Source organism: Phacochoerus africanus, chromosome 5 (assembly GCF_016906955.1).
Source record: "Phacochoerus africanus isolate WHEZ1 chromosome 5, ROS_Pafr_v1, whole genome shotgun sequence".
Lineage (NCBI taxonomy): Eukaryota > Metazoa > Chordata > Mammalia > Artiodactyla > Suidae > Phacochoerus > Phacochoerus africanus.
The window spans coordinates 87923458-87936769 of NC_062548.1; the positions used below are offsets into that span (position 1 = coordinate 87923458).

At 41.7% G+C, this 13312-nt stretch overlaps 1 protein-coding gene across 6 annotated transcripts in view; it reads right to left on the reverse strand.

The window, feature by feature from the left end:
- The window catches only part of VRK2 (VRK serine/threonine kinase 2), a 106906-nt gene extending 94041 nt beyond the window's left edge, over window positions 1-12865 (reverse strand). The window contains exons 1-3 of one of the 6 annotated variants that reach the window (XM_047782027.1): window positions 12793-12865; window positions 11803-11937; window positions 10177-10317 (exon numbers count right to left, since the gene is read on the reverse strand). In XM_047782027.1, the coding sequence (XP_047637983.1) occupies window positions 10177-10312 (136 nt within the window). In that variant the 5' untranslated portion in view covers window positions 10313-10317; window positions 11803-11937; window positions 12793-12865. Of the gene's footprint in view, window positions 1-10176; window positions 10318-11802; window positions 11938-11965; window positions 11985-12609 lie in introns of those variants that run through there. The other 5 variants (XM_047782032.1, XM_047782029.1, XM_047782026.1 and 2 more) reach the window with 5 other exon arrangements.
- Window positions 12866-13312: the final 447 nt, after the last annotated feature.

Consider the following 13312-nt stretch of genomic DNA (forward strand, 5'->3'; position numbering starts at 1 on the left):
TTTTTGCTGGTTTCTGAAAGGTGTTAACTATTGATCTCAAAGCTAGAGGTCAGCTGTACACGCACAATGAGTTGAACACAGCGGCTAGTTTCTTCTCAGCTTTAGGAAACAAATGCTGCTGAAGTGCCTGCCAAAAAAGTGTATATGAAATATACAATGCTCAAGAAGAACACACCTAGACACAAAGGTATTAAGCAAATTTGAATTTACCTACGTTTTCATTTATATACGGCAAGTGATGAGAACCATGGTAAAATGCAAAAATATGATATGATTTCATATGGATTTGTTTAGCCTTGAAAATAATAAGTAAAAACAAGTTTAATGAAATTATTGCTGATGGCATCTCATTAAAGAGCTGATTTTATGATTAATCAGTGCCACTTCTGATGAAACAATCATAATATTTGCAACACACTTTATTATATATTCTGCAGTATGGAAACTTTTCCTCAAAATAGCTAAACATTTCTTGAAAGTCCTTCCCCAAAGGGGTGTACCTGCTATTATTTCCAGGATCCCAGGTTCTAAAATTCAGATAATAAGGGGTACTGTAAAACATAAAAAACTTGGCTGCATAGGACTGCCAGCTCCAGGCAGGACCCCCGACAGCCCAGAAAAGCTGCAACAAGCCTGGCCGAGTCGGGAAAAGATCTCAGACGGTTGTTCTGAGTTAGGCAGCCCCGGGGAGGAGCCTCTTCAGTTTCCAACGGCCCTGCTACCCGCCCTAGCCCCCAGGGGGTGCCCTAGTGGATCAGCTGCATGGGACTGCCAGCTCCAGGCAGGACCCCCTGCAGCCCAGAAAAGCTGCAACAAGCCTGGCCGAGTCAGGAAAAGATCTCAGACGGTCTTTCTGCGTCGGGCTGCCCTGGGGAGGAGCCTCTTCGGTTTCCAGTGGCCCTGCTACCCGCCCAAGCTCCTAGGGGGTGCCCCACTCCCGCGGAATAGCTGCTCAGCACCACCAGCCCCCTAGAAGAGCCCCTGCAGCCCAGAAAAGCCACAACAAGCTTGGCCAGACTGTGAAAAGATCTGCCTACATTCTCAGGCCATCCTTCTGAGTTGGGCTGCCCTAGGGAAGAGCCTCTTAGGTTCTCAGTGACCCAGATAGCTGCTCCAGCCCCAAGGGGGTGCTGCACTCCTGAGGAACAGCTGCCCAACACCGCCAACCCCCTGCAAGAACCCCACAGCCGAAAAACACCAGAGCAAGCTCTGCATGACCAAGTGAAATCTGCTACCATCGTGCTGTGGACCTCCCAGTCCTGTCTGCCCTCAGGAAGTCCTCCTTTGCTTCAAAGAAACACTCTTAGCCCCATCAACACTCCAGAAAAGCCACACTGCCTCAAAAAAGATTGACCAACAACGCCAGCCCTCAGGAAATATTCCACGGCAGTGACAAGGCAAACACTGCCCGATAACGGAGAGTACAACTCCCTCAGGAGAAAGAAAACAACAAGCAAGATGAAGAAGCTGAGAAACCACCCCCGGTCAAACCAACAGGAGAACTCACCTAAAACAGTCAACAATGAAACAGATCTCTGCGGTCTGACAGACCTGGAGTTCAAAAGAGAACTAGTGAAAATACTGAAGGAATTAAGAGAAGATATGAACAGTAATGCAGATACCCTCTGAAAGGAACGAGAAAATATAAGGAGGAGCCAAGAAAAACTAGAACATTCATTTGCAGAGATGCAAACGGAACTAAGGGCAGTAAAAACCAGAATGAATAATGCAGAAGAACGAATCAGTGACATGGAAGATAGAATAATGGAAATCACTCAATCCGGTCAACAGACAGAAAACCGAATCAAAAAACTGGAAAGCAATATAAGAGACCTATGGGATAATATAAAGCGGGCCAATCTACGCATAATAGGAATTCCAGAAGGAGTAGAAAAAGATAAGGGGATGGAGACTATATTTGAAGAAATTATCGCTGGAAACTTCCCAAATCTAAAGGATGCTGGGTTCAAGATACAAGAAGCACAGAGGGCCCCAAACAAACTGAACCCAAATAGACCCACAGCAAGACACATCATAATAAAAATGGCAAAAGTTAGTGATAAAGAGAGGATCCTAAAGGCAGCAAGAGAAAAGCAGAATGGTACCTACAAGGGAACCCCCAGAAGAATATCAGCTGACTTCTCTACAGAAACACTACAGGCCAGGAGGGAATGGCAAGAGATATTTAAAGTGCTCAAAGGAAAAAATATGCAACCTAGAATACTCTATCCAGCAAGAATATCATTTAAAATAGAAGGGGAAATAAAAACTTTTCCCAACAAACAAAAACTTAAAGAATACTGCAACACAAAACCCAGCTTAAAGGAAATATTGAAAGGGCTTCTCTAAACCAAAAAGAAAGGAAGGAAAGGGAAGAAAAAAGAAAAGAAAAAAAAAAAAAGAAGAGGAAGAACTAGGACTGAGGAAACCGCAATCAGAGAGCAGTCACTCAAATAAGCCAGCATACAGTTTTAATCATGAACAGGCCTCAAACAAAATAAAATTAAAAAGAAAAAAATAAAAATGTCATCAAAACAATAAAATGTGGGCAAGGGATGTTAGGAAGTAAATAACCCTTTTGGTTTGTTTATATGTTTCTCTTCTTAATTTTAATATAGTAATGAAGTGTTTGAACTTACAGGACCATCAGGCTAAAACACACAATTATGGGATGGGGTTACCATACTTAAAAAACAGGGCAACCACAAGCCAAAACCAAATACTGCATTTGTAAAAAAATGAAAAAAAAATACACTCAAGCAGATAATAACAGGAGACCATCCAACCAAAAAAAAAAAAATGGAAGAATGGAGAACCATAGAATCAACTGGAACACGAGGTTCAAATGGCAATAAATAATCATCTATCAATTATCACCTTAAATGTCAATGGACTGAACGCCCCAATCAAAAGACACAGAGTGGCTGAGTGGATAAAAAGGCAAAAACCTTCAATATGCTGCCTACAAGAAACTCACCTTAGGACAAAAGATACATATCGATTGAAAGTGAAAGGGTGGGGAAAAATATTTCACGCCAATAGACATGACAGAAAAGCAGGAGTCGCAACCCTCATATCAGACAAAATAGACGTTAAAACAAAAGACATAAAGACAAAGAAGGACACTACTTAATGATCAAGGGATCCATCCAAGGAGAGGATGTTACTATCGTCAACATATATACCCCAAATACAGGAGCACCCAGATACATACAACAAATATTAACAGACATAAAGGGAGATATTGATGAGAATACAATCATAGTAGGAGACCTTAATACCCCCCTCACATCAATGGACAGATCCTCTAGACAGAAAACCAATAAAGCAACAGAGATTCTAAAGGAAACAATAGAAAAGGTAGACTTCATTGATATCTTCAGGACCCTACATCCAAGAAAATCAGAATACACATTCTTCTCAAATGCTCATGGAACATTCTCAAGAATCGACCACATATTGGGACACAAAGCTAACCTCAATTAATTTAGGAGCATGGAAATTATCTCAAGTATCTTCTCTGACCACAATGCCATGAAATTAGAAATCAACCATGGGAAAAGGAAGGAGAAAAAACCTACTGCATGGAGACTAAACAACATGCTACTAAAAAATCAATGGGTCCATGAGGAAATCAAGAAGGAAATTAAAAACTACCTTGAAACAAATGATAATGAAGACACAACCGCTCAAAACCTATGGGATGCTGCGAAAGCAGTGCTCAGAGGGAAATTTATAGCAATACAGGCCTTTCTCACAAAAGAAGAAAGATCCCAAACCGACAACTTAACCCTCCACCTAAACGAATTAGAAAAAGAAGAACAAAAAAAGGCCTAAAGTCAGCAGAAGGAAGGAAATTATAAAGATCAAAGAAGAAATCCATAAAATAGAGACTCAAAAAACAACAGAGAAAATTAATAAAACCAAGAGCTGGTTCTTTGAAAAGGTAAACAAAATTGACAAACCCCTGGCCAGACGCACTAAAAAGAGGAGAGAAAGAACCCAAATAACCAAAATTAGAAATGAAAACGGAGAAATCACAACGGATACAGCAGAAATACAAAAAACCATAAGAGAATCCTATGAACAACTATATGGCAACAAGTTGGACAATCTGGAAGAAATGCACAATTTTCTAGAATCTTACAGCCTGCCAAAACTGAATCAAGTAGAAACAGACCAACTGAACAGACCCATCACTAGAAATGAAATGGAAGAGGTCATAAAATCACTCCCTACAAATACAAGTCCAGGACCAGATGGCTTCACTGGTGAATTTCATCAAACATATAAAGAGGAATTGGTGCCCATCCTCCTGAAACTCTTTCAAAAGGTGGAAGAAGAAGGAATACTCCCAAAGACATTCTATGATGCCACCATCACCCTCATTCCAAAACCAGACAGAGATACCACCAAAAAAGAAAACTATCGCCCAATATCATTGATGAATATAGATGCAAAAATTCTCAACAAAATCTTAGCCAACCGAATCCAACAACATACCAAAACAATTATACACCATGACCAGGTGGGGTTCATCCCAGGTTCACAAGGATGGTTCAACATACGCAAATCAGTCAGCATCATACACCACATTAACAAAAAAAAAAGTCAAAAATCATGTGATCATATCAATAGACACAGAAAAAGCATTTGACAAAGTCCAACATCCATTCATCATCAAGACCCTCGCCAAAGTGGGTATAGAGGGAACATTCCTGAATATAATCAAAGCCATTTATGAGAAACCCACAGCAAATATCATCCTCAATGGGGAAAAACTGAAAGCCTTCTCGCTCCAATCTGGAACAAGACAGGGATGCCCACTCTCACCACTACTCTTCAACATTGTTTTGGAAGTCCTAGCCACAGCAATTAGACAAACCAAAGAAATAAAAGGCATCCATATAGGAAGAGAAGAGATCAAACTGTCACTGTATGCAGATGACATGATACTACACATAGAAAACCCGAAGGACTCAACCCCAAAACTCCTTGAACTGATGAATCAATTCAGCAAAGTAGCAGGATATAAGATGAACATTCAGAAGTCAGTTGCATTTCTGTATACCAGCAAGGAAATATTAGAAAAGGAATACAAAAATACGATACCTTTTAAAATTGCACCTCACAAAATCAAATACCTCGGAATACACCTGACCAAGGAGGTAAAGGACCTATATGCCGAGAACTATAAAACTTTAATCAAAGAAATCAAAGAAGATGGAAAGAAATGGAAAGATACTCCATGTTCCTGGATTGGGAAAATCAATATTGGAAAAATGGCCATACTACCCAAAGCAGTCTACAGAGTCAATGCAATCCCTATCAAATTACCCATGACATTTTTCACAGAACTAGAACAAACAATCCAAACACTTATATGGAACCACAAAAGACCCAGAATTGCCAAAGCAATCCTGAGAAACAAAAACCAAGCAGGAGGCAGAACTCTCCCAGACTTCAAGAAATACTACAAAGCCACAGTCATCAAAACAGCGTGGTGCTGGTATCAAAACAGACAGACAGACCAATGGAACAGAATAGAGAATCCGGAAATAAACCCTGACACCTATGGTCAATTAATCTTTGACAAGGGAGGCAAGAACATCAAATGGGAAAAAGAAAGTCTATTCAGCAAGCATTGCTGGGAAACCTGGACAGCTGCATGCAAAGCAATGAAACTAGAACACACCCTCACACCATGCACAAAAATACACTCAAAATGGATGAAAGACTTAAATATATGACAGGACACCATCAAACTCCTAGAAGAAAACATAGGCAAAACACTCTCTGACATCAACATCATGAATATTTTCTCAGGTCAGTCTCCCAAAGCAATCGAAATTAGAGCAAAAATAAACCCATGGGACCTCATCAAACTGAAAAGCTTTTGCACAGCAAAGGAAACCCAAAAGAAAACCAAAAGACAACTTACAGAATGGGAGAAAATAGTTTCAAATGATGCAACCGACAAGGGCTTCATCTCTAGAATATATAAACAACTTATGCAACCCAGCAGCAAAAAAGCCAATCAATCAATGGAAAAATGGGCAAAAGACCTGAATAGACATTTCTCCAAAGAAGATATACAGATGGCCAACAAACACATGAAAAAATGCTCAACATCGCTGGTTATAAGAGAAATGCAAATCAAAACTACCATGAGATATCCCCTCACACCAGTCAGAATGGCCATCATTAATAAATCCACAAATAACAAGTGCTGGAGGGGCTGTGGAGAAAAGGGAATCCTCCTACACTGTTGGTGGGAATGTCAACTGGTACAGCCACTATGGAGAACAGTTTGGAGATACCTTAGAAATCTATCCATAGAACTTCCATATGACCCCGCAAGCCCACTCTTGGGCATCTATCCGGACAAAACTCTCCTTAAAAGAGACATGTGCACCCGCATGTTCATTGCAGCACTATTCACAATAGCCAAGACATGGAAACAACCCAAATGTCCATCCACAGAGGATTGGATTCAGAAGAGGTGGTATATATACACAATGGAATACGACTCAGCCATAAAAAAGAATGACATAATGCCATTTGCAGCAACATGGATGGAGCTAGAGAATCTCATACTGAGTGAAATGAGCCAGAAAGACAAAGACAAATACCATATGATATCACTCATAACTGGAATCTAATATCCAGCACAAATGAACATCTCCTCAGAAAAGAAAATCATGGACTTGGAGAAGAGACTTGTGGCTGCCTGATGGGAGGGGGAGGGGGAGGGAGTGGGAGGGATGGGGAGCTTGGGCTTATCAGACACAACTTAAGAATAGATTTACAAGGAGATCCTGCTGAATAGCATTGAGAACTTTGTCTAGATACTCATGTTGCAACAGAAGAAAGGCTGGGGGAAAAATGTAATTGTAATGTATACATGTAAGGATAACCTGACCCCCTTGCTGTACAGTGGGAAAATAAAAAAAAAATAAAAAAAAAACCTTGAAGATTTTTGCAAAATAAATATTTTTTGGTAATGAGAAAAAAATAAGTAAAAAATATGTCCAGTACTTAGACTGAAAGAAGTAAAGATTTTTCTGTATTTGAATAAGGACACACACAAATCACACACCTAAGCAATAAGTGCCTTTTTCATGATAGGAACCCACAAAAAGTGAGTATGTATACACATACATATGCTTACATGTATATGTGTGTAGATATATTGAACTTTAAACATGCACTGAAATACATATTACAACATATAAATTTACATTTAAAAAAGAAAAGGAGGGACATCATCACAATCAATGCTTTTCTGTAGCTCTTTGAAATTACTCAAATAATTTAAACATTAGAAAACTAAAAGTGGTGCTTCCATCATGGCTCGGTGGTTAACAAATCCGACTAGTATCCTTGCAGACATGGGTTTGATCCCTGGCCTCGCTCAGTGGGTTAAGGATCCAGCATTGCCATGAGCTGTGGTGTGGGTCGCAGACACAGCTTGGATCCTGAGTTGCTATGGCTGTGGTGTAGGCTGGCAGCTGTAGCTCTGATTCAGCCCCTAGCCTGGGAACCTCCACATGCCATGGGTGTGGCCGTAAAAAGACAAAAGGCAAAAAAAAAAAACGACTAAGAGTGTAAGTGATAAGCTGCACAATCCAAGGCTATAGCTGGGCCACATCAGAAATAATTTATTCAGGAGTTCCTGTCGTGGCGCAGTGGTTAACGAATCCGACTAGGAACCATGAGGTTGCAGGTTCGGTCCCTGCCCTTGCTCAGTGAGTTAACGATCCGGCGTTGCCACGAGCTGTGGTGTAGGTTGCAGACGCGGCTTGGATCCGGCGTTGCTGTGGCTCTGGCATAGGCTGGTGGCTACAGCTCCGATGCGACCCCTAGCCTGGGAACCTCCATATGCCGTGGGAGTGGCCCAAGAAATAGCAAAAAAAGACCAAAAAAGACCAAAAAAAAAAAGAAATAATTTATTCAACTCCATTTCTCTGACTTTGAGTCCAGACAATGCACTAGATATCTTAACTCTTGGCTAAAACAAAAGAACTCACTAATTCAGAGCCTTGATCAACACTTATTCCACACAAAAATTCTATTGAGCCCTTGAAATACGACTAGACACATCCTGTGTTTTCAAGACTTTAACTAAAAATGTGAAATATTTCCTTTTTTAATATTGGTAGCATGTTGAAATTATAATACTTTAGATATATCGTATTAAAGATATATTATTTAAATGAATTTCACCTGCTTTTACTTTTTTTTAAATGTGGCTCCTGAAAATTTTACATTCCCTATGTGTCTTCCATTACATTCTGCTGAACAGCGCCACCTGTATCATTCAGTCTAGTACGTAGAATCATCACGTTTTTCACGCAAGTTCAAACCGTTAAATGGGGAAGCAAGTCTTCATTTAACCCACACAATATTTTTGTGTTGATCTTATCTTGCCAACTAGATTACATACTGAGTGATTAATAAAAATGTACTTATTGACTGAATTTCATCCATTTGAGCAAAACTACAAAACTTCATGGCCCATGAAACGTCCTCTTTTTTTAATTATTAAAGTATAATTGGTTTACAATGCTGCACCAATTTCTGCTGTATAGCCAAGTAACCCAGTCTATACATACTTATATATTCCATTACTTATATCATCTTCCATCATGTCTATCCCAAGAGACTGGATATAATTCCCTGTGCTATACAGTAGGACCTCATTGCTTATCCATTTGAAATGTAATAGTATGCATCTACAAACCCCAAACTCCCAGTCCATCCTACTTCCTCTCCCCTCCCCCTTGGAACTGCAAGTCTGTTCACTAAAAACACACCTCTTTGGCCTAAGGAATATTTTGAACTGAAGGCAGGGGAAGGCTTTCTCTGAACCCCTTTGTTTGAAAAAAAAACTCAGTACTTTTAAATCCCCTCCAGGAGAGCTTCATTACCCAGGAAAAACTGGCTGTTATCACTTGAGAAGAGATCAGAAATTGACACCACTCCCAGATAAACTTTGTAACAAATTATACTACTCCCATCTACTCTTCTAAAGGTCCATTAATCTTTCTTAAAAATCATTTACTGTCTCTTAAATGGCCTATATCCTATCTCCCCTTCCTCTACTAAGATGGAATACAAGCTCTCAAATCTCAAATCACACCGTATTTGGGGGCATTCACTTTTTTTCCTGTGATATTACTGTGCGTAAAACATTAAAAAGTTAATCCATTTGTATAGCTTTTCTCCTATTAATCTGCCTATTGTTGGTTTATTTCATAAACCCAGCTATTAAACTTAGGAGGATGGAGGGGAAGTCTTTCCTCCTCTACAGTTTGAAATGTTTAATGAGGAACCCAAGATTTCCCACAATGCAGGCCTTTTACCAACTTCTTAACAGAACAGAAACAGATGTAATGAGCTACTACATTTAGGAGAACTTGTCCTTGAAGGGACATTTTAAAATCACTAGTATTGATCTTATTGTATTCATTAAATCTAGTTTTGTAATAAACAATCCCTGATCATTAAACTACAGGTGTAAGGGAGCTGTGAATGATCCTTTTAATGTCTGAGTAATTTTTAAAATTTTAAATGTAGTATAAAAGTATACTCAACTCAGGGTCTTTACCTGTACAAAAAAAGAAGAGAAACTAAATTTAAATTTGAGTGTCTATTTTCTTAATTATCCCAAGGATGGCACATAACAAGTACCACTCTAGGTGTAGAGGAGAAAAGTTAGTTCATTACATCAACAGATGCCTCGAAGTATTAAGGCTCAGTTCTCTACTGGAGCCTACTTAAGAAATGACCACGATCCTTGTACTACTTAAGTATTAATGATTAAGATTCACAAATGGAAAGTGTTTGTACTCAAACAGTTGTGTTCTCTGAGCTGTAAAAAGCAATTTTTTTCTAGGAAAACACACTCTCAAAAAAGAACATTCATATTCTGTGTGGCAGGCTATGTAATTATGTTCCTGAGAGTCCTTCAGAAAAACATGGACAACAAGGACTGGGGTCAATTATGTCTTGAACCTAGACATTCCACTAAACATTAACTATCTTCATATTATGTAATAAAGTACATTTATGAATTCTAATTTACTTCGAATTTCAATTGTCAAAATATTATTAAGTAATCACAGTTACAGCTGCATATAGATGAATATCTGGTAATTTAGAGTTATACCTTACCTAAATATATCAAGCCAAATCCTCCAGAGTCAATCATCTTGCCCAGTACCCATTGCTTTCCTTCTGTATCATTCAGAACCTTGCCTTCTGGAAGTGGAACAGGAAGTTTGTATTTCTCATTTCTTCTTGGTGGCATCACTTCTGTTGGCAGAGGGGTGAGATAGTGATTAAAAATAAACACAACAAAGAAAACTCCAGTTAAAATACATTTCTCAAGATGTCTTCCATGGGGCACTTTGCCAGATTCCCCGAAATTAGGATTCTGAAGTCAATTGGGTTTGGGAGTCCACAAACTATATTCAAACTGGAGATTCACTCACATTACAATATTGAAATCTAGGTAGTTCCAGTTGTGGCTTGGCAGGTTAAGAGCAGGACACAATGTACTTTAGGATACGGGTTCAATCCCTGGCCTTGCTCAGTGGGTTAAGGATCCAGCATTGCTGCAAGCTGCAGGCATATGTCACAAATGTAACTCGGATCCAGCATTGCTGTGGCTGTGGCAGAGATCTGCAGCTGCAGCTCTGATTCCACTCCTAGCCTAGGATCTTCCATATGTCACAGATGCAGCTAAAAAAAGAAAAAAAAATGAAATCTAAGAGGCACCAAGGTTAAAAAACAAACATGTTGAATCTCAATTAACATTTCCAAAATTCATCTAGGGGATCAAAATTCCGATTAACAGTGCAGCATACACCTTAAGAAATGAGTTAACACTTTCCAATTACAAAGAGAAAATAAGTTATATATTTCCACATATATGGAAATACTCTTTTCATTGAGAATGCTAAATGTCAAAGATGAGAAGGTCTTGAGTCACTTGAAAAACATACAGCTTTGGACTGGGAAAACATGGACGATAGCAACATACATCATTACCAAGCCCGGCAACTGACACAGAGTAGATACCCAGTAAATGTTTGTTAAACGAGCCCCAAATTTTCCTGGATATATAACTAAGCAGGAGTTCCCGACTGGTATACACAAGGATGCGGGTTCCATTCCCGGACCTGTTCAGTGGATTAAGGATCCGGCGGTGCCAAGAGCTGCGGCTTGGATCTGGTGTTGCTATGGCTGCGGCATAGGCCAGCAGCTCTGATTTGATCCCTAGCCTAGGAAACTCCATATGCTGTGGGTGTGGCCCTAATAAGAAGAAAAAAAAAAGCAGAGTACTAGGCCAATGGGCATTTTCAGGGCCTGCATACTACTCTTTGGGCGTCTTTCTGTTTCTCTATATCCTGTCCCTTTCCAGCCCTCACTAAAGTGAAAATTGCCCTGCCTTAGAGATTAATGAAGTACTGCCAACAACCAAAGTATAGACACCACAATACAACCATACAACTTTAACCCATTAATTATAACTGTACACGTTATTGAAATTCACCAGAGATTTTGAGTTGGAGGATAAAACTTCTTAGAGAAACACACACACACACACACACACACAGCATACAGTCCTAAAACTAAACTAAGAGTGAGGATAATTGTCATCCTCTAAATTTTTCCAAAGAATTTTTAAAAACTGGTGAGTGCTTTTGAAATGAAAGTAAAGCTTTCGCTGTATAATCTATCCATCTTCTGAATGAGGAGATTTCTGTTTCTTTCAGGAGGTTTTCCTTCACTTACTTTAATCCAAGGACCTGCACTTAGCAGCAACACCTGAGGTACAGCGAAGGAACACAGTAGAAATCTTTAATAATATTCACCTATCCTCCTCCTAACGTGGACACAAGGGAAGCCAGGAGTTTAGACGATTAATGCCTAAAACAGGAAAAATATTCATCAGTACCTTATATATATTGACCAGTACTTCCTACACGGGTGTCCAACACCCATTTGCCGATTTAAAACCTAAAGTCTTCAAAGAACAACTTTTCAGCAGGGCATAAATTCTCAGTATGAAGCAGATAAACAGTTTGGGGGCCAGTCTGTGGCATCAGAACTTGAGACGTGAAAGGCGACCACTGACTATAAATGTACACTCTGGGCACGGAATCTGGTTCACAAGAGGAAGCGCCAGCCTTCTCTCAAGGCCAGTTACCAGCATGGGGGTCCCTGCTGCTTTGGGGTTCCTTCCCAAAGCTAAGATACTAAGTGTTCAACATGAGTTTCCGGGGCAAACCGGTACCCAGGGACCTGAACCCGGGCCAGGACCGGGTTTGCGGCGGCCGCGGCCACAGGTCCTCAGGAAGGAGCAGGGGCGGGACAGCGCGGCCTACCCGCGACCCGGGCCCCGTACCCTGGACTAATCGGAACCACCGCGAAGCCTGCCGGCGTCTGAATACTTCCCTTTTCCCCTCAAGCTCTCCTTGGACCGGCGGAAAGAGAAACCTGACCCCCTTCCCATCCTAACTCCTCCGCCCTGCGCTTTGGGGATACTCGAGTTAAAGGGGCGCCGGGCTCTCGCTCGGTTAGGAAAAAGTCAGAACCAACCGCGGAAGCAGGCGCACCGCCCGGCCCGGCACTGGGGCGCGGGGCGGAGACTCTGGCGTCTCTCTCTGACGGCAGCTCCACCCGGGGCTGGGGCGCCGCGCCGGCCGGGCACGTGGAGAGCGGGGAGCTGACGCGCGGGGGCCCGCCACGACCCCCAGGACCCGGAGACAAGAGAAGGCTGACCCGGCTCTCGGCGTCCCAGCCGCAGGGCCCGCTCTACGCCTCCCGCCAGCCTCGCGGTCCCGGGCGGGGCGGCGGGCCTCCAATCCCGCGGGGAGGCGGGCCCCGAGCAGCGCCGGCCCTCGGAAAGGACCAAACTAACTTCTCCGCCCCCGGTCTCGCGACTCGAGGTGCGTCGGGCGCCGGGCGCCGCTTGCTTGGGGCGGAGAAGCAGGCCCCGCCTGGGGAGCATCAACCAGGCCGCAGCTGGCGCGGAGGAGCAGAGGCAGCGGTGGGTCTAACCCCGGAGTGGGAGCTGTATTTTTACCATCCACCCTGGCCCGCCAGAAGGTGGAAGATGAGCCATCAGATCATTTTGGCGGGCATTTTTGAGAAGGAATTTCAGTTGTCTTCTTACCCTGATCTCGGTACCTCGCGCTTTCAAATCAGTGGGCCAGACCTTAAGGAGCATTTAGAGGCAACCAGTTAAACTCGAGCAAGAAGCTGGGTGTGAGCAAGAAGACCTATAACACAGCGTTTCAGA